Consider the following 24,504-nt stretch of genomic DNA (forward strand, 5'->3'; position numbering starts at 1 on the left):
TTATTATTATTATTATTATTATTATTATTATTATTATTATTATTATTATTATTATTTGCTAAGCTACAACCCTCGTTGGAAAAGCAGGATGCTATAAGCACAAGGGCTCCAACAGGGAAAATAGCCCATTGAGGAAAGGAAATAAGAAAATAATTAAACTATAAGAGAAGTAATTAACTATTAAATAAAACAGTAATAATAAAGTAATTCTCATATATAAACTATGAAAATTTAAAAAAAAGAAGCGGAAAAGAAATAAGATAGAATAATGTGCACAGGTGAACCCTCAAGCAAGAGAACTTCACCCCAAGACAGTGGAAGGCCATGGTACAGAGGCTATAACTCTACCTAAGACTAGAGAACAAAGGTTTGATTTTGGGGTGTCCTTCTCCTAAAAGAGCTGCTTACCATTACTAAAGAGTCTCTTGTACCTTTACCAAGATGAAAGTAGCCACTGAACAACTACAGTGCAGTAGTTAACCCCTTTGTGCAAAGAATTGTTTGATAATTTCACTGTTGTCAAATGTATGAAGGCAGAGGAGAGTATATAAAGAATAGGCCAAACTATTCGGTTTACATGTAGGCAATGGGAAATTTAACCGTAACCAGAGAAAGATCCAATGTAGTACTGTCTGGCCAGTTAAATGATCTAGTAACTCTCTGGCAGTAGTATTTCAATGCTCTTCCTGCTCTAACAATGTAGACATCCTCCATAGGGGTCAGATGACATCTGCCACATAGTGAGAGGTGTCGACCTCCTTTGCAACAAATTAGGGTCTCTGGAGAGGAACACTTTCAATATTGCTTAGTGTAATAAGGCTTTCACCTCCTCTGCTCCAGTCAGTGATGGCTGCCATTGGATGTCTCGTATCGTAGAAGACAAGTCCATTAGCTAATTGACAAATGCTATCTGTTCTTTCCATTCCTAGTACGTCCAAGACTTTTTCAATTACAGTACAATATACACTTTACATTGTCCATTCTTTCCACATGACTGAACTCGCCTAAAGAATTATTCTGAGCCATTATTTCATGAGTCCCTTGTCAGGCTGGGAGGAATGTAGAGAGGAGACGTCCCCTTTTCTGTTTCATTTGTTTGATGTCGGCTACCCCCCAAAATTGGGGGAAGTGCCTTGGTTTATGTATGTATGTATTATTTCATGAATGCCAACTTTTGTATGTCTACATATCTCCACATTTTCTCACTCTGTTCTTGGTACACCACATGCACTAACCAAAAATTTGATCTCTTAAAACTTCAAACTCATTTTATTTTATTTACAATCATCATTCACACCACTTCCAAATGTATATTCATAGGTAAATACATTCAGGATGACAGTTATAGCTGATTTGGGGTCAATGACTTGGAGGATGAATAATGAAATGATGCCTAGGTGTTACATGCATTTCTCTTCTTAGGTAGAAGGCAATAGAAATAGGTAAGGTGGTAGAATGGAGAGCTAAACTTTCCATCTGATGTAACCCTACATAGAATCATTACACTAGGTTTATAGAGTTCAGATATGATACACGCTTGGGCCATCTTGGTATGGGTGTACACTGCCCTTCTATATTTACATGGATTTTTAGTTGTGTATTTTAACAAAAACTATGTAGGATGCTATAAAGAAAACATTCAGGTGGAATCTTTCCACCGGGGATCAAGATTAAAGACCCTGGCTGCTCCAGTCACATTTATTTATTATTTTTGTTATATAGCTCTTAAATGTCATGCTACTTGTATTTACGGTATCTGTTTTTATCATATCATGTTATAGATTATATTATGCTTGGTATATTTAAATTCAATTTGATATTTACATTTGAATATCGTCACCCTCATAAACTAACTGCCTAAGTCATTTTCTCCACTTGTTGGGAAATAAAAAAAAACTTGTCATTTCCTAATACTTTATATCATTGTGTTGAGCTTCAATTAACAAATTCTAATTCACAAATTCTTCTTTTAAGAATTTATGAATTGAAGGTGAAGATAATGATATAAAGAATTAGGAAATGAGAAGGTTTTTTTTTTTGATTTCCCAACAAGTGGAGAAAATGACTTAGGCAGTTAGTTTATGAGGGTGACGATATGTTGTATAACACTAGACCATTTATCATTTGATATTTCCATTAAAAAAATTTCTTTTACACTTTCATCCCTCAAAAACATTATCTTGTATTTATTGTTTAAACAAGAGGATTGTGAAAATATCCTGCTTAGACCATGTATATATAATGCAAATTTACTTTTATCACTTCCTGATTATGAATATGATGTTAAAAGCCAAAAGACATCCCCTAGCGAATATTTTTGGCTTATATTTTTATCTGTATTTCGATTTCCTCCAACAAAAGTATTCTTATTTCTATGTACAGTATATAGTTTTGTGTGACTATATTCATTAATGGATGTATTGTAATTTCTACTTCCAGCTGTTGTGGAAGAACCATCCCTTGAGAACGTAACACAACAGCTTTTGAAATCATATGTTAATGCATCAGTAGATTCAACAATTACTCCGGCTGATCCTACAATTCTAGAGATATCTGATCAAGCTGCTACCACTGTCTCAGTCATTGACACATTTGATCAATATGTAACTGTTGTTGCGTAAGTTATTTTGATATAGTTAACCTTACTTTTATGTGAGTACAGTATTGAATTCAATTCCCTCCCAGGGTAAGAAATTTAAGGGGTAATATGAGACCTTATTTGATATGGCTGTAATTTTGCTTTACTGGATAGTAGAGTACTTGTAAATTACCTTCAAGTGCTGTAATTGTACAATTCAATGTATGCAAATATGTCACTGCAGAATGGTGTAATAAAGATCCATTATAGTTCAATATAGTGCATTCTACTTTTATATCAGCAATGTTGACTCTCTAAGATCCATTATAGTTCAATATAGTGAATTCTACTTTTATATCAGCAATGTTGACTCTCTAAGATCCATTATAGTTCAATATAGTGCATTCTACTTTTGTATCAGCAATGTTGACTCTCTAACTTCCATTATAGTTCAATATAGTGCATTCTCTCTCTCTCTCTCTCTCTCTCTCTCTCTCTCTCTCTCTCTCTCTCTCTCTCTCTCTCTCTCTCTCTCTCTCTCTCTCTCTCTCTCTCTCTCTCTCTCTCTCTCCTGGGATTCATGTGCTATTCAATTTTTTTTTTTTTTTTGCTATGATACATGGAAAACCCTTTGTTCCAGCTGGAAGTAGATACTGTGTAGACAGTGTCCCCTTTTAGTCACAGCAATCTATGTTTTTATTGATCTAAAGCATAAGTAGCATAGTTGCCATGGTCCAACAGGTGATTATCAAGTTCAGGTTTTCAAGGCATTCTTGATTGTCTATTGTAGGTTCCAAAGAGTCTTTTGATAAACTTTATCAAAGTCATTGGCATGTTAATTTTATTTGGTGCAGTCAGGAAACGTGTCAGTAACTAGAACTGCTGTGGATAATATTGTAAACTTTATCATTTCCTTTTTTATAAAAAGATATCTATCATTTCAGCTATTAACAGTTTTAGGTACATACTTAATAATGTCCTCAGTAATCTAGTATTGGATTTATCTTTTAGTTATTATTGCCTATGTATTTAGGCCCTTTTTTATTGAAAAAGCTCCATTACTCAGAGGAAATTTGGAGTCTAGATGTATTGCTGTATTGGAATATTAAAAAGGTTCAGATTTTGAACATTTGGATGATCTTTCAGCTAAAATTCTATTCCTATTATCATTAGCTTTGGCTAAGCACATTAGTGAACTAAAAGCTCTTTTCTATTGTTTTAGGTATTGGAGAACATACATACATACATTCATATGTATTGGAGAACATAAGATGATTTTATCTCTTTTAGAGCAATGAAGGATTTTAAAACAAAATATTTTCCACATTCTTTTAAGTTCCCTTTTAGGAAAAGGAAGTTACAATTCCTTCAGAAAATAGATTTTGTTTTATGGTGAGGGATGTAGAATTTTTTTTTATCAGAATTGCAGACATAAAGGGAAATTTTCCTAATTTGTTTTGTGGGGTTAGTTTTACTGATCTCCCTTTGTCTAAAAAAGGCCAAGTCCTTTGTGATTAAAAGATTGGTTACAGAGGCTCACAAGGAGAAGGATCCAAGTCAGATGAAAGACTTGAAAGTTAGGTGCATATTAGAAGTGCAGCTACATAGCAAAATTTTTTGGAGGAATCTTTATTTGGAAAGAGTTTTTAGAAGTATGTCAGTGGTATACCAAATAGGTATTCATTAAAAATTGTCTTTGCAATATTAGTTTTCCTATTAAGGTTGTGGAGCTTTAGGTGCTTTAGTAAGTGCTGGGATGTGGTTGATAAAAGTTGGCTTCTTTTAATTTTATTAATGGGTGAAACCTGATGTTCATATGCATTCTCACCCTCCTCCCCACTGACTAATGATGTCAAGAGCCTAGGATATTAGTTTTAACTTTGAGACTGACGACAAGGCAGATGTGAACTATCCACACTGTAGTTGTTAGTATTAGTCACTAAATTTTGCATTGTGGGCTAAGAGACATAAGCCTCTTGAAGGGAGTAAAGAGGATAATTTTTATTTTGTGGGTTAACGTTAACATTGAGTCGGCTTTGACAACAAATCAATAACATCAGGTGAGTATAGAAATAATAAATTTTATAATTAGAATTCTGTTTTGACATGTTTGCATTTATAACTGTTTTTTTGTTTGTAATGCATCTGCATTAATTACCTTTGTACTTCTCAAGAAATGTGTAAAAATGGATAGTTTTTTATGAGATTAATTCACTTAGAGGTGATGTTACAAATTATATATTCAACAGTGGACTTGGCAGCTACTTTGGTTCGCGACTGATGACAGAACATGGGATCCTTTTCAATAACCACCTGAGTAGTCTTCCAATTTCTCCACTTCCAAAGAAAGATGAGTTCTCACGACCAAGACCTCTCACTCTTTACACTCCTGTTATTCTCACAGATCATAAACAAGTGAGTATTGTGCTTTGAGATTGAATGACACTATTAATTGCAATAAATGTTGTAATTAAAAGCCTATATATTTTATAATGAATAGATGTGATGAATTTATAATATGTTATTGTTATAGGTCACAATATTCCAGTTTCATATATCAAACAGGTTTGTGGCCAGCGTGCTGTTTTATCTAGTCCTGATGTTGGTGCAGCAGTACAGATAGTAAGCCAGCTAATCATTCGTCATAAAAATTTAACAGAAGCAATTGCTCAGCCTCGTCTCACAGTGAAACCTGGTGTAGATCCTGTTTATCGAGAAGGTAATTTCTGGACGTAAAAGTACTTTATTTTCTTGTAACTTCTATAGTGGTTTCATCACAAACCCATTTATCTATAGATTGGCCATATGTGGCTTATCTTATACACGTTTAGTTGAATAGGTACTGTTGTAGAAAATATACACGAAAAATTACGTATCCATGGCAAAATAGGTTGTTTTGAAAAAGGAAAAGCACATTTTTGGGGAGGAGCTTTGTAGCCCCAAGGACTTTCTTGTAAAGGCTAGAACATGGAATCCAGTACGTGATATACCAAAGAAATATTGTCTTCTTGCTTTAAGGTCAGTGTATCTTTGTACAATGCACGGACCCAATATGTATAAGGGAGACCCACAGGTTAAGGTCATATTGAACCCCTCACGGCACTTCCAATGCTGAATTTGTCTGCTAACCGACTATAGTACACCCACTGATATTATTACTAATGCTAAAGACAATCCCTAAGCCTTTACTTATGCCCGACATCCACTTTTAAACATGGAGTATTTGTTCCTACATGAATACAAACCCTTGTTCTTTGTATAAGAGTAATGATAACACTAGAACTGGAATACGGCTATGAAACTTTTTAACGAGGTGTCAACAGCAGTTTGGGTTGTTACTAGTCAGTAGTGGGAAGCACACCCCACCCTGCTCACTCACTACAACACCACTTTGATTTCCACTGTGGTTGAGAGTGGACGTAAATGTTTCCAGCCAGTTGGAAAGGGGACTTTTACCCTCCCAAGGATGAGTCTCCTATGTAAAGAGCAAAATTTTTATTTGTGTAGGAACAAACTGCAAATTTGAAAGTAATTTGTATTTTTCCTAAATATACAAACCTAAGTTCCTTACACAAATTTACCTGCCTTCACCTACCCCTGGAAGTCTCATCCAGAACCTAAGTGGTGTAGTAGTGAGTGAATAGAGGGGAGGTTGTTGCTTTCCTGCTACCAACTAGTAACAACCCAAACAGTTGTTGAAACATCGTTAAAATTCTTATTAATCTATTCCAGCTTCGCTGTTATTGCTCCTATATAAAGAACTGAGGTTTGTATAGTTAGGAAAAATACTACTGACTCCAAATATGTTATGTTTCACCTATGTCCCACTTCCCTTCATGACTCTAAGAGAGGTGGCAGGGTCTTGGTCACTACAAAGCACCTACCAAAAATAAATATTTCCATTTTAAAATCCTCTTTTTTTGGTGTTAGATTCCATGAGGTCCTGGAGGATTAGTTCCAGAGCACAATGAATTATACTTGCACTACAAGGACCAAATTACCTATAACCAATTATCTGATACTGGTTCATATCCCCAAGGAAGACCATTCATGCCTTCCATACTATTGTCTGGTAGAATAAGATCACTTATAGCTCACCAGTTAAGTAATGTTGATAGCTGTGAATATACAGAAGAGAAAATTTAGACATGAAGGTTCTGGGTCAGAAAGGAGAGAATGAAGATATTCTGACTCAACTTTCTGATACAACTGTGCTCAACAGAGATGGTGTGACTTTAGTCTCAGACCCTGAAGGGGTGTAAACTGTGGAGTGTTTTGCTATAATGGACCCATGAGCACAGCTATCTCTGTGAAGTCCAATAGAATTTTTGAGACTTTCTAAATCAAACTCGGAGAAAACAGAAAGATAAAAGACCATCTGTTGCAGTCTAGGTTTTAGGAATCTCTTGTAACTGCCTGAGAATCCACATTTGGCACTACATAGATTGGAAGTTTGGAGTAATACAATATTGCAAACAGGCTCATTTGGAGATCCAAGAACAGTTTTGGGGATCTCATGGAAGGATCTCTGGCTTGAGATGTACTCTGTGTCTAAAGCTGGACTTTGGTGAGAGACAGATCTCACTCCTGATGGAATTCCAAGAGTGGATGCATCACTACATTTAAAGTCTTTGAACAAGATCAACTTCTCCAGGCACAATAGACTGCAGTCTGGATGATTTTGATCTGTTTGTTTCTTCCTAAATTGAGCTGCTTCGTTGTGAGAAAGACGGCCATCACTTTCAACATGTAAAATGCTGCAAATTGAGAGGACAGTTTTTTAAACACTTCAGTCTCCTGTGTGTGACGTGCCCTTCTCAACTTGGATATGTCTGGGTGAAGAATGATGGACATTGTGGAGTTGGACCAGTGGGATTCAAGAATCCAAGCTCTTGAAGAACTTTCCTGCCATTGCACTCTGTGCATTGTAAGTTCGTAACTACATGAGATCGTCATTAAACAGATACCAAACCTCTCCAAAAAAAACCTGTCTTATGTTTAAGTTGTCGTTAAATGAAACGTTGTTAAGTGAGAATTACCTGTAATTGGCAGACTTGTGCTATGGTTGTCATGTTAAAAGCATCTCCTCTGATGTACAGTATTTCTTGAGACGTTAAAGATTAAGGATCATCCTTCTTTCAGTTGACTTGTTGTTGTGGTCACACTAAAATTTACTGTGGAATTTTAGAAACACTTAATTCTCTATAGCTCCCTTCCCTCTGTTTTGCAGACAAAGGATCAGATTTTTGAAGTTTTGGCTTGAAGAAATTTTTTCGTGGAGAGGTCTAAATTCCTGTGGTCAGCCAAGATCTTTTGAGACTGCTTTGCCCTCACAGAGAAAAGATCCATCCTTTTTTCATTATATGTAAGCAATAACTTCTTACCAGATGACATCTGAAAGCTGGAAAACAGATCTTTAGACCTGCATTATATATAAATTCGCTGAAGTTTGATTGCACATGCTGAGTAAATTTAGTAACCATAATTGGTTGCACATGCTAATGAATAGATTTAGCAACCATAATCAAGTTTGGAGTGACAGAATGAGTTTTATAATCTTAAAAGGTATTCTGTATCAGCATTCCAGTTACAGCCTAACATTACATTTGAAATGTTGACATGTCTTTTCTTTGGCTTTCAGTAGTGGTATGAGATCAGATTAATTTGTACCATATTATTTCCAGAAGTTTAATCTCTTTCTCATAGGGTATAAGTAAATCTTTGATTTTAAGATGTCGATTAGTTTCATTATAATTGTTTCTGTTAAATCTAACTGAAACAGTTTCATAGGAAGAAAATCAAAACCTGTTTTCATCATCCCATTTACTAATTGCATTACTTGATCTTTACAAATAATTATATGCAGTGGTAGCCTCATAATAAGATTTGATATAAATGGCAAAGTCATCGGCAATTATTGAAGCCTTGACTTTTAGAGAAATAGATTCAACAATGTTGTTAAAAGCCACAGTACTTAACAGGGTATTGTCAATTTTAACCCTAATATATCTATTATTGAGTTGCAATAATACCTTTGATATCAAATGTCCCAGAAGTTAACAATTCGGTGATTGAACAAATTTTTCGAGCATTTCGTGCCCTAGAGATCTAACAACAATACTGAGATCAAACAACTTGAAAGAACCTTTATGGGCTAAACTTGACCAACTGAGCTAGTTTACACGGAGTTCTCACTCAGCCCAGACCCGTAAAATATGATCCGTTAACTTTTTTGTTAGATTTCATTTATTTTTAAAGAATCGGATATGCCTCCCTAGGGACCAAGGAGGAGGAGAGGAAGGGATCCTACCCCTAGTTCAGTGATCAAGGAAATTAAGGCAAAATTGAGTGAGTTATCTCATTTTGTAGATAAATATTCTTGTCTGGTAATGGTTAGAGAACCCCATTGATTTTGAGTATATAATCTTAATTTTGCTATCTAAGGTAAGTTGATTTTTCTTGAAATTCAAGTGATTAAAGAATAGCAAAAAATTTTTCTGTAGAAACCACATTCATACTAGATTTACAGTTTCTTTTAATGATTTGTACACTGCTCTTCAGGATGGTCTGAAGTAGGATTTTTTACAGGGTTATTGATTGAGACAAACAATGAGGAATGCTAGCATTTACCAGGCTCTATAAGATATTTAATCAAATGATGATATAGCATCTCTAAATTCCTTCAAGAAAAATCTAGCATTTTATGCTTTACAATTTTGAGTTTAGAGTTTATGAGACAACTTATTCTAGTGAGCTGTCACTTACTCTCAAGTATCTATGGGGCAAGTTACTCTAGTGAGCTGTCACTTATTCTGAAGTATCTATGGGACAACTGACTCAAGTGAGCTGTCACTTACTCTCAAGTATCTATGAGACAACTTACTTTAGTGAGCTGTCACTTATGTCACGTACTCTCAAGTATCTATGGGGCAACTTACTCAAGTGAGCTGTCACTTACTCTGAAGTATATAAGGGGCAACTTACTCAAGTGAGCTGTCACTTACTCAAGTATCTATGGGGCAACTTACTCAAGTGAGCTGTCACTTACTCTCAAGTATCTATGGGGCAACTTACTCAAGTGAGCTGTCACTTACTCTGAAGTATATAAGGGGCAACTTACTCAAGTGAGCTGTCACTTACTCAAGTATCTATGGGGCAACTTACTCAAGTGAGCTGTCACTTACTCTCAAGTATCTATGGGGCAACTTACTCAAGTCAGCTGTCACTTACTCTCAAGTATCTATGGGGCAACTTACTCAAGTAAGCTGTCAATTTCAAGTATCTATGGGGCAACTTACTCAAGTGAGTTGTCACTTACTCCTAAGTATCTATGGGGCAACTTACTCAAGTGAGCTGTCACAGCTGTACCGTAACATTGTGACGATTGGTAACACTCCGTTTTAGATGTCTGTCAGCTATAGGAGAAAATACTCTATATATTATGGGAATATCAAAGTGGCCACACAAATTATACACATGTCAAATTTACAAAAGCAGATGGTTTAGTTTGGATGATGCCATGAGGAAAAAAGCTAACTCTCTGTTATTTATCAAGGTAATCAGATGAAACTTCTTGGGACGTCATACAATATGTTTCCTCCTCAAACACCAAGTAATTAATTTTTTGATGTCTGAGAAAATATTCACAATATATCGTGGCACTGGTCACCAGGCTTGTAATTTTTGAAAATCAGAATACTTTATTACATTTTTGTATGCAGTCTTGATGTTGATGTGCTTTTGATGGCAGCTATTTTTTATTGGTGAGACAGCATTTATGTGTTTTTACCTCAAGCGTGTATCATATAGGTGGTTAGGCACATGATCGTTGTTCCTGTGGAAAAAGCATAACTAAAAACCAATACTTGAGGTGAGGCTCCTGCCTGTAGATTATTCTTCCTAAACACCTTAACCGTCTTTTTCTTTTTCCAGTTATGACATTCTATACAACAAAACTCTCCCCAGTTATTACCTGTATGCACCATTTGAAGAATAAGTGTTTTGTCTGCAACATTAGTGGCTCCTGGTGGTGCGCTATAGCGCAATGGAGCTGAAGCAAAAAATGCAGAAGACAAGCATATTTGTTTTCAAACCAAAATACATTGGGTTTTGGAAGCAAACAAAATAATAATCCAGCTGGAAGAGTATCACAAAATTCCCAATTATTGATGTTAATGGGCAGACCTTGTAAAAATTATGTTAAGGTTCATGTCTCATGTGCATCCTGATAATGAAGGTGAATCCCAAGAAACTGTAATGCAGATCATACAAGTCTCAATTTGACAATGCTAGGCTTTTTAGCAGCTTATTCATTTCCTCCTTCTTGAAGATTCATGTTAATTACAAGTGGTAAACTAGAGAAGCACTCTTGAGAGTGCAGACCTCTGCCACGATGCTTATTTCTCGAAACCAGCTTGCCTTTCCCAGAGTCAATTTAGACTATAGGCGTATTTGAAGTCTGTGACAACCATGTGCGAACTTGGGGTTAAGGTTAAGGTTAATTTGGTTGACCTTTTGCTCGACCTTGGCCTGGACCTTTGACCTAGGACGTTCAAAATTTAATCACTTCCACATCTCAACATAACAATTAATTCCTGAAAGTTTTGCTACTTTATGAGTAAAATTGTGGCCAGGAAGTTGTTCACAAGCTGACAAACAGGGGCGAAAACATAAGCTCCTCCCAACTTTGTTGGCAGAGGTAATTAACCCTTTTACCCCCGGGGTATTTGGAAATTTCCCACCCTTAACCCCCAGGGGGTTATTTTTTCCAAGCACATTTTGCAGTATATTTTATTTAAATTGCTCTAACAGCCTTAATTTTTGTCATAGAGAGGTCAGGTTGGTCTCATTCTCTTGGAAAATGCCTGAATTTTCTCAAAAAATTATTCAAAAAATATGAAAAAATAATTTTTATAGCATTTTTTTGCAAGGACGTACCGGTACGTCCATGGGGGTAAAGGGATGGCTTTTGTGAAACGTATCAGTACGTCCTTTGGGGGTAAAAGGGTTAATGTTGAAACAAGTAGACTTTTCTGTACAAACCCATTATACTACTATGTTTTTTTTTAAATGAGTTCTCTCATAGCCCCATAATATTTTGCAATTCGTGGTAAGAGAAGCAAATATGATGCACAAGTGCCTGAGACTGCAGCATCCTGCCTGCAGACTCAGAAATTCTTCTAATGCTGTTTTTTTTTTTTTCTTTGAAGTGGAATGAAGAATTTAGGATGATATTTTGGTACAGAAAAGGGCTAATTGCATCATAAGCAATGGGATGTCATAAAAAGTTACGTAGATTTTTTTGTTGTCACTTGGAAAATTAAGTTCTTTGTTCTTTCATTGTTTTGCTATTTATATTGAACTTTTTTCAATTACATCTTGTACAGAATATTTTTGTTTTGCACTCAGCCACGCTGCTCTATCTTGTTCATCTTTCTCTTGTTTTTGGAAATTTTTATAGTTTATATATGAAAGATCTAATTTAATGTTGTTATTGTTATTAAAATATTTTGTTTTGATTGTTTATTACTTCTCTTGTAGTTTATTTACAGTATTTCATTTTTTCCTTTCGGAGCCCTTGGGTTTATAGCATCTTGCTTTTCCAACTATGGTTATAGGTTAAATTGTAATAATGATGATGATGATATTTTCAAGTTGAATATTTGTCATGTAAAAATTTCCAATGACTTTACTGGGATTTTATTATCACAGAGTTTGTGACTGCTGATATCCAAGTGTTGGCAAGAAAAAATATGGTAAAAAGTAAAAATCTATTCCGAAAACACTGCAAAAGTGAAAACTCCAAAGATGAGGAATTGGTTTCTTAGGTCTTTATAGTTACTGTACTTCATTTTGCCTGTCTTAATGCATGTCATCATGTTTGTAAAGAGACATATAGCATCATTTAGCTGGCAGATATAGCTGCCCTCTTATATACCTGGCATGGAATGTTAACACTTCTCATGTATCTAGTTGTTCATTTTATTAAGAGCCCTCAGGAAAGTATAAGAATTAAGTGGCAAATTTCTGTAGTCCTAATTATAGGAAATTCTGTGGCTCAGGGATCTACGCAAGGCCCTGTTAAACTCTTACGCATCTTTATTTCTGAATGGGATGACATAAGCAAGAGTCCATCTCGCCTTTGTTGTAGTCAATAGTATTTAGTTGTTGTTATTACCATTCTCATGATAAACTAACATTGGAAAACTATCAAATTTTTTTGTATTGTATTTTAAAGATTTTGGAGAAGGTGCAAAAATGCCAGCAGATGCCACAAACAGTTTGAAGACCATGAATCACAGTTTTGAGGTGCTGCACCAGCCATACGCAAGTGTGAATGGAATTTCTAAAATTAAAGACAGCTTAGCGTCATGGTCAGATATTCGAGGTGGAGGAGTTGCACATCGATTAGAATCTTCTCCGAAAACCTAAGAGAATGTCAAAGTAACTAACCCTATACAGTTGCTCTTTAGTTATGTTGCTAATAATTATTATTCTTATGAACCTCCCCTGATATTCATATTGCTTCTTGTGCAGAGGCTTAGTTTATCGACATTTACCTCTAAAATTGATTAAGATTTTCCATTTTCTTTTCTTTCTTTTGCCACTGATAAAGTAGTGAAACTCTTATAGTTAATGGTAAGAAGGTCCTTTATTTCAGTTTCTTTGTTGCTGCTGGTATAACTCGACGCATCACTCTCCCATATTGTGGTAAGGTTTGTTAAGTTTTAAGTTTCCTTCTTGTGGATTTGTTAGTATTTATTGGACAGGGATAGTAATGTGGTTTAATTTACAGTTGTGAGCCATGCAATTGCCTCACTTTTCCTCATGAGGAAAGTCTTTTTCAAGTTCTGTGTTAATGAAACTTGCATTTACTTCAGAGGGAAATCCAGATATGGTTAAGCTATTTGTTTATACCGGGGATGCTGACGAATATGATCTGCTAGATCTATTCTCAAACACACACTTAACCAGCCTAGATTTGATAGTGATGTGCTTCAAAGATCTTAACATACTGTACTGTATGTAGCTTACGTCTCTTATAAGCAGTAATTCTGATATATTCTGATTAGTTGTTAACCCTAACCCAATGTAAGTAATAGTTTTCTATTCAGTAAGGGGCTCTAGAAGATCTGCATATTACAGAATCGAGTTTCTCTCACAGAGCTGTGACTTTAATTGCTTTAGATCCTTCTGCTGCTGAAATTTTGCATTCCCACATGCCTAGTAACTCTTTTAGACATTTAGATTTTTCTAAATTGAGTGGTCTTAACCAATGTCGTGTTTCATTGGTGGATGGCATTTCTTATATTCTATTAGCTCTTTAAAGTTGCTGATGATATTTCAGCTAAAGCTGATCAATTTCATCACATTTTGAATTGCAGTGCACTTCGTTTGCTTGCTACCTAGGTCATTTGCACATCAAGGGTTCATGTTAGTTGGGTAATGGTAAACAGTACAGTAATTACATTTTACGAATCAAGTCATGCTAGGAAGAGAACTTAATAGTAAGAGCAGGATTATTTCTGTTATACTAGGAAGAGAATTGTCGTAATAGTAGGATTGTTTCAGTTCAGTGAAAGAAATATAGAAAAAAAATAATAAATTTGATATGATGAGTAAAAGGATAATGACTAAAAAAGGAAGAAGGCATGTAACTAAAATGTAACACAAGTACACTAGAGACAATGTTAATGTTACAAAGGCTTTTACTCAACCCTTAAAGTGAAACTGTAACTGAGCAAATGAGCAGCAGCTCTCATAATAGTTTTAGATAATATAAACAAACAGGTAGGAATCCTTAGTTTTCAATATTAATCTTACCCGATGATCATGTAGCTGTCAACTCCGTTGCCCGACAGAAATCTAAGGTCGGGATACGCCAGCGATCGCTATACAGGTGGGGGTGTACACAACAGCGCCATCTGTGAGCAGGTACTCAAGTACTTCTTGTCAACAAGAACTCAATTTTTCCTCTGTCGTGCCACCGGCAAGACCTACTTGGATACGCTGTTGATTCTGGAGTTGTTTTTCACGATTTTGGTGATGTATTCGCTCTAGATTTTAGCCTTCGCTATTCAGGAATCTTTATCATTAGCTTAGCAAGCTTTTTGATTTAATTTGGATTAATTGTTAACGAACTCTGCTAGATTTTGGAATTCCCCCTTGACTATTTCTACAATTCAAGATGTCTGACCAGTCTCAAGTCCCTAAGTACAGGCAGTGTAGTGTTAGGGCTTGTACTAGGCGTCTTCCGAAGGCCTCCATAGATCCTCACACCGTTTGTTCCAATTGTAGGGGTAAATCCTGTCAATTGGAAGATCGATGTGAGGAATGCGCTTGGCTTTCGGAATTCGATTTTAACGAATTCCTTAAAAATGCACGTAGGCTAGAGAAGGATAGGATCAGGAGGAGTTCTTCTTGCTCTTTTGATTTTTCCTCTCCCCATGCCCCTCAACCTAGTCCTTCCCCTGTAGTGGTGACTCCCGACCCTGCTACTAGTGCTCAGCCCTCCATGGCGGATATGATGCGTGCCATTCAGGCTCTTGGTGACAGAGTGGAGTCATTGGCTAATGACCGTAATCAGCTTTTGGCAGATGTCAAAGAGCTGAAAGCGCAAAGTGCAGTGGGAAGTGTTGTTAGTGCAAGTGAAGTGAAAAGTGTCAGTGTCAGTGTTGCGCATGAGGGTACATCTGTTCGTGCCAGTCGTCCTCCCAGTCCGGGACCTCTTGCAAGCTCCCAAGCCCAGGGGAGAAGCAATGTCGAAGGACCAAAGGGTTCGGCAGGCCTTGATCAGCGTACGGATGTACCCTCAGTGGTTGCGGACGTATCTGTCAGAGATCGTCCCATCCACAAACAGACGAATGAGCCCTATCATTCCTCGTCTGTGGAAGAAGTTTCGAGGAAGAAACGATGGACCAAGGTCTCACGACCTCTCAAGCGTAAGGTCCCTTCCGAGCGAGTCCAACGGCCCAGGTGTAGCCACTGGGTCAGTTCGGACTCGCCGCAGTCTTCCGAAGACTGCACACCTCCCAAGAGAGGTAGAGTGGTTCCACAACAGGCTACTACTACGTCTGTTGCCGCACCAACCACGGTAGACCCTAAGTGGTCCATGCTGCAGACTATGCAGTCTCAGCTTGCTGCGTTCATGCAAGAGTATCATGCTGAGAAGGTTGACACTGCACCTGTCAACCTACAACCTGCCACGGTTGTGCGCTCAGCAGATACTGCGGCGGCCTGCTCCCACACTCCGCCTGTGAGAGCTCTACCACCGATGCGCAGTCCACCCTGCCAGACGCATGTTCATGCTGCACCCTCCGTTGACATGCGTGAGCTACCGCATCAGCAGTGGGAAGGTGCTGTAGAGCTGCCGTGTTTTGACACTATGCGGCATGCTCCGCATCCCATACGGCATGCTCCGCAACCCACGGCAGTCCCTCCCACGCACCAGCACTCTGCTTTTGTTGTTGCCAGCTCGCAGACTGACCAGCAGCGGCATGATGTTGGATCCGCAGCAGCTATGCATGCACCCGTGCTGCCGGATTCAGCCGTTCAGCTTTCTGCTCCACCTTTGCCACTTCCTACTCAGCTTTCGGATGATGGAGTATCGGATGACGAAGCTGCACATTTGGATGAACCGCACTCCGACTTAGAAGGACCCAAGTCTACGCCTCCCTCCTTAGACTTTCGTAAAGTCCTTGCCTTGTTCAGGGACTTGTATCCAGAACAGTTTGTGTCTGCAACCCCTCGCTCTCCTCCCTCCGAGTTTGCTCTGGGCATGCAGTCTGCTGCTCCTGCCTTCACCAAGCTTGTTCTCGCACGCTTATCCAAGAGAGCTTTGAGGGTTATGGGAGAGTGGTTGCAGTCCAAGAAGCAACTGGGAAAGACTGCTTTCATCTTTCCGCCTACCAAGCTTGCTTCCAAATCTAGCGTCTGGTATGCCACGGGAGAGGAACCCGGCTTGGGAGTTCCTGCCTCTGCCCAGGGCGACTTCTCAAGTCTGGTTGACTCTCCCCGCAGGCTGGCTATGAGACGATCTAAGATTTGCTGGTCCTTTTCTGACATGGATCATCTGTTGAAGGGAGTCTTTCGTGCTTTTGAGATCTTCAACTTCCTCGATTGGTGTTTGGGAGCGTTAAGCAGAAAGACTTCCCCTTCGGATAAGGAATCTGCCATGCTTATCATGTCTAGCATGGACAAAGCCATTCGGGATGGGTCTGGTGAGCTTGCGGCTTCGTACGTGTCGGGAGTGCTTAAGAAGAGAGAACATCTTTGCTCCTTCTTGTCGTCTGGGATCACTCCTTGCCAGAAGTCGGAGTTGTTGTTTGCTCCTCTCTCCAAGTGTCTGTTTCCGGAGGAGCTGATCAAGGGGATGGCTGCCTCGCTGATCCAAAAGGATACCCATGACCTGATGGCATCTTCCGCACGTAAGGCTAAAGCTTTACCTTCCGTGCCTAGACCTTTCCGTTCTGCAGCAGTGGACACACCAGCAACTAGGTTCATCCCGCCCTTTCGTGGCAGAACCTCCAGCAGAGGAGGTACCCGTGCCGACAGTCACCGTGGCAAATCCAAGAAGGGTTCCAAGTCCGCAAAAGGCAGGATCTGACTGCCTTCCTCTCCAGACAGCAGTGGGAGCCAGGCTCAAGAACTTCTGGCAAGCTTGGGAGAGCAGAGGTGCAGACGCTCAGTCTGTGAAGTTGCTAAGGGAGGGGTACAGAATTCCGTTCTGCCGCAGTCCCCCTCTAGCAACATCTCCCATCGGCCTCTCTCCCAACTACAAGGAGAAGGACAGGAGGCTGGCGTTGCAACAAGAGGTGTCGCTCTTGCTACAAAAGGGAGCGGTAGTCATAGTCCGGGACCATCAATCCCCGGGCTTCTACAACCGTCTCTTCCTGGTAGCGAAGAAGACAGGAGGTTGGAGACCGGTGCTGGACGTCAGTGCTCTCAATGCTTTTGTCACCAAGCAGACGTTCACGATGGAGACGACAAAGTCGGTCCTAGCAGCGGTCAGGAAGGAAGACTGGATGGTCTCGTTAGACCTGAAAGACGCGTACTTTCACGTCCCCATCCATCCAGACTCCCAACCTTTCCTAAGGTTCGTCTTTGGAAAGGTCGTGTACCAATTCCAAGCCCTGTGCTTTGGCCTAAGCACGGCACCTCTTGTGTTTACCAAACTGATGAGGAATATTGCCAAATTCCTTCACTTGGCAGACATCAGAGCCTCCCTCTATTTGGACGACTGGCTTTTAAGAGCTCCGTCAAGTCATCGCTGTCTGGAGAATCTCAGATGGACTATGGATCTGACCAAGGAATTGGGCCTCCTGGTCAATATAGAGAAGTCCCAACTCGTCCCATCCCAGACCATTGTCTATCTAGGTATGGAGATTCAGAGTCGAGCTTTTCGGGCTTTTCCGTCGGCCCCAAGGATCAATCAAGCCCTAGAATGCATCCAGAGCATGCTGAGAAGGAACCGATGTTCAGTCAGGCAGTGGATGAGTCTAACAGGGACACTTTCATCGCTGGCCCAGTTCATCGAGTTAGGGAGACTCCACCTCCGCCCCCTTCAGTATCATCTAGCTGCTCACTGGAGAAAGGACATGACGCTAGAGGCGGTCTCAGTGCCTATTTCCGAAGAGATGAGGTCTACACTGACGTGGTGGAAGAACAGCATACTTCTCAAGGAAGGTCTACCTTTGGCTGTTCAGACCCCCGACCACCGTCTCTTCTCGGACGCATCGGACACGGGCTGGGGTGCGACACTGGATGGACAGGAATGCTCGGGCACGTGGAATCAGGAGCAAAGGACACTTCACATCAACTGCAAGGAGCTTTTGGCAGTTCATCTGGCCTTGATAAACTTCAAGTCCCTCCAGCTAAGCAAGGTGGTGGAGGTGAACTCCGACAACACCACAGCCTTGGCTTACATCTCCAAGCAAGGAGGGACTCATTCGAGGAAGTTGTTCGAGATCGCAAGGGACCTCCTCATTTGGTCAAAAGATCGAAAGATTTCGCTGGTAATGAGGTTCATTCAGGGCGACATGAATGTCATGGCAGATCGCCTCAGCCGGAAGGGTCAGGTCATCCCCACAGAGTGGACCCTTCACAAGAATGTGTGCAGCAGACTATGGGCCCTGTGGGGTCAGCCCACCATAGATCTATTCGCTACCTCGATGACCAAGAGGCTCCCGATGTATTGTTCTCCGATTCCAGACCCAGCAGCAGTTCACGTGGATGCCTTTCTGCTGGATTGGTCCCATCTAGACCTGTATGCGTTCCCTCCGTTCAAGATTGTCAACAGGGTACTTCAGAAGTTCGCCTCTCACGAAGGGACACGGTTGACGTTGGTTGCTCCCCTCTGGCCCGCGAGAGAATGGTTCACCGAGGTACTGCAATGGCTAGTGGACGTTCCCAGGACTCTTCCTCTAAGAGTGGACCTTCTGCGTCAGCCTCACGTAAAGAAGGTACACCCAAGCCTCCACGCTCTTCGTCTGACTGCCTTCAGACTATCGAAAGACTCTCAAGAGCTAGAGGCTTTTCGAAGGAGGCAGCCAGAGCGATTGCCAGAGCAAGGAGGACATCCACTCTCAGAGTCTATCAATCAAAATGGGAAGTCTTCCGAAGCTGGTGCAAGGCGAATGCAGTTTCCTCAACCAGTACCTCTGTAACACAGATAGCTGACTTCCTGTTACATCTAAGGAATGTAAGATCCCTATCAGCTCCTACGATCAAGGGTTACAGAAGCATGTTGGCAGCGGTTTTCCACCACAGAGGCTTGGATCTTTCCTCCAACAAAGATCTACAGGACCTCCTTAGGTCTTTTGAGACCTCAAAGGAACGTCGGTTGTCCACACCAGGCTGGAACCTAGACGTGGTTTTAAGGTTCCTGAGGTCAGCAAGATTCGAACCGCTTCAATCAGCCTCTATTAAGGATCTCACATTAAAGACTCTTTTCTTCGTTTGCTTAGCAACAGCTAAAAGAGTCAGTGAGATCCACGCCTTCAGCAGGAACATAGGTTTTACATCTGAAACGGCTACGTGTTCCTTGCAGCTCGGTTTTTTGGCTAAAAACGAGCTTCCTTCTCGTCCTTGGCCCAAGTCGTTCGAGATCCCAAGCCTGTCCAACTTGGTGGGGAACGAACTAGAGAGAGTACTTTGTCCAGTAAGAGCTCTTAAGTACTATTTAAGACGGACAAAGCCATTACGAGGACAATCAGAAGCTTTATGGTGTTCTATCAAGAAACCTGCTTTACCGATGTCTAAGAACGCAGTTTCTTACTACATCAGGCTTCTGATTAGAGAGGCCCATTCTCATCTGAAGGAAGAAGACCTTGCTTTGCTGAAGGTAAGGACACATGAAGTTAGGGCTGTCGCTACTTCAGTGGCCTTCAAACAGAACCGTTCTCTGCAGAGTGTTATGGATGCAACCTATTGGAGAAGCAAGTCAGTGTTCGCATCATTTTATCTCAAAGATGTCCAGTCTCTTTACGAGAACTGCTACACCCTGGGACCATTCGTAGCAGCGAGTGCAGTAGTAGGTGAGGGCTCAGCCACTACATTCCCATAATCCCATAACCTTTTTTAATCTTTCTCTTGAAATGCTTTTTATTGTTGTTTTTTGGGTTGTACGGAAGGCTAAGAAGCCTTCCGCATCCTGGTTGATTTGGCGGGTGGTCAAATTCTTTCTTGAGAAGCGCCTAGATTAGAGGTTGTGATGAGGTCCTTTAGTATGGGTTGCAGCCCTTCATACTTCAGCACCTAGGAGTCGCTCAGCATCCGAAGAGGACCGCTAGGCTCAGTAAGGAAGACGCACTTAAAAAAGGCAGAGTAATGGTTCAAGTCGACTTCCTTACCAGGTACTTATTTATTTTATGTTTGTTATTTTGAATAACTGCTAAAATGAAATACGGGATACCTAGCTTCTAATGTTAACATGTATGCTGGTCTCCACCCACCACCCTGGGTGTGAATCAGCTACATGATCATCGGGTAAGATTAATATTGAAAAATGTTATTTTCCTTAGTAAAATAAATTTTTGAATATACTTACCCGATGATCATGAATTTAAGGACCCTCCCTTCCTCCCCATAGAGAACCAGTGGACCGAGGAGAAAATTGAGTTCTTGTTGACAAGAAGTACTTGAGTACCTGCTCACAGATGGCGCTGTTGTGTACACCCCCACCTGTATAGCGATCGCTGGCGTATCCCGACCTTAGATTTCTGTCGGGCAACGGAGTTGACAGCTACATGATCATCGGGTAAGTATATTCAAAAATTTATTTTACTAAGGAAAATAACATTTTTTATCTATCCCTTTTTACAGGAAGATGTGGGTGAACAAATTACTGAGTAAATTCTCTTTAAACCTTACATTACTTATTGAAAGTTTCCTAATAAGTTATTGAAGACAAGTTCTGAAGCTGTCTCTTCCTTAATTATTTAGAGACAGCTTCTTGCCAGACTATGTTCACTATTCAATTTTCCCTTTTTGTTATGAGTAAAGTTATTAATTCAATTGCAAAAAAAGGCTGTTGATTGTAGTCTAGTTGATATTGTAGCCTTCAATACCTCAAAAGACATTATTTGTACTAAACTAATCAGTTATTTAAATTTGATCTAGTGCCAATTTAATTTCAACTTTTAATCCCATCATTACTGCTAATAAACACAAATCTTGAATTGAAGGGTTTGGAAGCTGGTTTTGTAAATTATTGTTTGTTGGTAATAATGTAGAAACTGTTCTAGAAGTATTTTCCTTGGCAGTTTCTATAATGGAAGTTATTTCTGGTGTTATAGAAGGCTTACTTTTAGTGAAGGCTAGGCTACTTAATTATGGAGGGAATGATGATGGTAATGCCACTCCAGCCATTGTTTTGTAACAGGTTGACGAGTTTAGTTTTCAAGACTTATTAAGAATTTAACATTTTTAAAATCTTTATTGGAAGCTCAGAAGCAAATATGTTTTAATTCAGGGTAATATTTCATGTCTAGTCTGCCCTTTTTCAAACTATAGCCTAACTCCTCAAGCCGTTAGTAGTAATTCTAGTGCATCATTCAGTAAGGGTTCTGATGGTACACAACCGCTCCCAGATTCAAGATCCTCTTGTAGAGTGTCAGGTTTTAACTTAAAAAAATGGTAACCTATTTGTCAGTTACTTCAAGTGGCCAGTTACCTGTTTTAGGTTATGTCCTGATGATTAGTTTTAGATATTTATTTTTTATTATATGAATTTGGAAGTAGTGATAGGGCACACCCTTCATCACACCTGCTCCAGAAAAAAAGAGAGTACAATACAAGGTCATCCTCCCTGTACCAAATAAGAGAAGTGTCACTAACTTTGACAGATTTGAAGATATTTGCAGGTTTTCAAGATATAGATTCAAGTTTTTATTATAGGACTAGTTTGAAGAGAGCAGATTCTAGTAGAGCTTCCATGGTCACTTTTAAGGAAAAGGTATGTGCCTTATGGTGCAATCTTTATTTCCTCCTTTGCTTTGGGGTCTGTTGTCGATGTAGATGAAATGGATAAAGTAGTTGCTCAATTGGATACTGGAACTCAAACCATTCTGTTGCTCTGGATTTACAGTATTAACAATCGCTGCACTCACTGTCGCTCGTATGAATTGTTTTTGTGTGATCTTGATCCACATTCTCTTTGTGTTGTATTGTATTGAGGATAATTATTACTAGAGAAGTCTTGTGAAAAATGCATAAGCCACAGTCCCTTTGTGAGAAGTATGTTTCATGACCAGATTTAAGTTCTTAATGAAAATGAAAAGTGCAACCAAGTTGATAGAGTTCAGTATATCTAGCGATTTGGAAGTGGTAGTATGTTTATTTGTAATGCCAAGCCAAGAATATATCAATGATTAGAACTAGCTAGGATAAGGGGCATAAGGTAATTTTTCCCCCTCATTGGAAATGTATGCAAGCAATTCATCAGGAATGTGGTTTTTTGGTCCAATAAGAGCCCTTTAGTAATTTTTGGACAACTATGGACATTAATTTGCTATGGGGCATTAGTAGTAAAAAATGCATTTCAATTTAGTTAAAAGTTTGGTGACAAACTCTCAATTGGATCAAAATCCTAAAAAGGCTCTGAAGGTTAAGGTTCAAGATATTGGGAGTAAACCTACACCTCTTAATTTTTGAAGAAATCTTTCTTTTGAAAGAGTTTTAGAGACAGCTGTCATGCACCCTATTGATGTTCTCTGAAGATTATCTTGAATCCCAGATTCCTTATTGAGATTGCTTGGCTTTAGGTCCTAATAATGGCTTCTGGCAATAAGGTTTTTAACATTTGGAGGTCGGTTAATTTATAATTTTCTTATTTTTGTAATTGTTCAGCTCATATTTTGAAGATGATTTGTTACCAGTAGTGTAATCCAGACCAGTTGAGTCTAGAATTTTAATGATTTAATACTGCCTTTTTATTGTATAATTTACTTCTCTTAATTTCAATATCATCCCACCTTCATCTGTGTGGGAGTCAGCAATAAGAACATCAGGTAGGTTCTTAAAAATAAATTAAATTTTAATCTTATTTTTATTTCTATGCTCACCTGATGTTCACATACAAGCCCAGTCTCCTCCTTATTGAATTATGATGTCAAAAGGACATGGATTAGAACAACTTTGAAACTGAAATAAAGGCCTTTCTTGCCATTAACTGCTGATTTGATTCATTACTTTTCTAGTGGCATGTATCTTTTGAAAGGAAGGAGAATTTTTTTTAAGCTGTAGGGGTAAATGTCAATAAACAGAGCTCTTTGAGAAGAAACGATATGATAATCAAGTGAGTATAAAAATAAAAGATTTTATTAAAATGTTTTTGCCACAACTAAATTTTAAAATATGTATAGCACCTCAAAATTTTCAGGTATTGATAATAAACTGTTTTACAACTGTTTTTGACAGATTACTGAATTATAGTTTGTAGCAGAGATAGGAGTAATTGTTTGTTCATTATTTTGCTAGCATATAGAATAATAGTTTATGCCTTGGTTTACTTTTGCCTCATTTTATCTAATTCTTTGATGAGTTATTGGCATAATTTCTTTTTGCCTCAATATCCATTAATATGTTTTTCATTTTAATTCTGATATACAATATATTGTTTAAAATGTATCATCTTTTGTTTATACTGTACTCTATATTTCAAATGTATCATTATTTTTATATACAATATATGTTTCAAATATATCATCTACTTAATATACAGTGTTTAAAATGTTTCTATTTTGATGTACATTATATTATTTCAAATGTAACATAATCACCTTGGTAAGGGGATTGTGTTGGGTTTGATTGAATATTTTGTTAGTAGAATTAAATGAAAAAAGTGGATTTATACAATTTTACAAAATGTAGGCCATCCTCCTACCTGGTAGATTTGGGGAGCAGAAAGGAATATTACTTTTTGGATGAGCAATCTTACAAAATGGGTTGTTTTAACAATTTTAATTTTTTTTTTTTTTCAAATCTACCATGTTTTGAATACTGTTCTTCTGTCTGAACTTCAATTGCCAACTCTCATCTTAATTTGTTGGACAAAAACTTGTGGTCTATTCAATTTCATATTCCTATCTGGACATTGATCTCTGGCACAGTAGTTCAGTTCCTTCTTTATACATGTTGCATAGGATTTTTCATAAATCTGATCCATTCAGATCTTCTCAGACTACCATCCCGTACACACCAGGTATGCAGTTAGTTCTACATCATAAGGCTTAATACTTTACAGTATTCTAGCAGTTATATTCAAGCTGTAACCAGATTGTGGAATGATCTTCCTAATCGGGCAGTTCAATCGGTGGAACTTCAAGTTCAAACTTGCAGTGAATAATATTTGAAGAGGCTAACACAAGTCTCTCTTCATAGTTTACATATGACAGACCTATTTTAATGTTGTTACTGATCTTGAGATT

General features: G+C 38.8%; 1 protein-coding gene across 5 annotated transcripts in view; it reads left to right on the forward strand.

Annotated features, from left to right (window-relative positions):
* LOC137657630 (glutathione hydrolase 7-like) overlaps positions 1-24,504 on the forward strand; it is an 85,930-nt gene that overhangs the window by 61,046 nt on the left and 380 nt on the right. Inside the window, exons 9-14 of one of the 5 annotated variants that reach the window (XR_011047172.1) lie at positions 2,440-2,617; positions 4,828-4,993; positions 5,144-5,297; positions 12,816-13,021; positions 13,239-13,288; positions 20,900-22,416. Coding sequence is in view for 3 of the 5 variants with exons in the window: in XM_068392029.1 (XP_068248130.1) it covers positions 2,440-2,617; positions 4,828-4,993; positions 5,144-5,297; positions 12,816-13,009 (692 nt within the window). In the remaining 2 variants the exon portion in view is untranslated. Of the gene's footprint in view, positions 1-2,439; positions 2,618-4,827; positions 4,994-5,143; positions 5,298-12,815; positions 14,419-20,899; positions 22,417-24,504 lie in introns of those variants that run through there. The other 4 variants (XR_011047171.1, XM_068392029.1, XM_068392042.1 and 1 more) reach the window with 4 other exon arrangements.

This window comes from Palaemon carinicauda, chromosome 1 (assembly GCF_036898095.1).
Source record: "Palaemon carinicauda isolate YSFRI2023 chromosome 1, ASM3689809v2, whole genome shotgun sequence".
In the NCBI taxonomy this organism is placed as follows: Eukaryota; Metazoa; Arthropoda; class Malacostraca; order Decapoda; family Palaemonidae; genus Palaemon; species Palaemon carinicauda.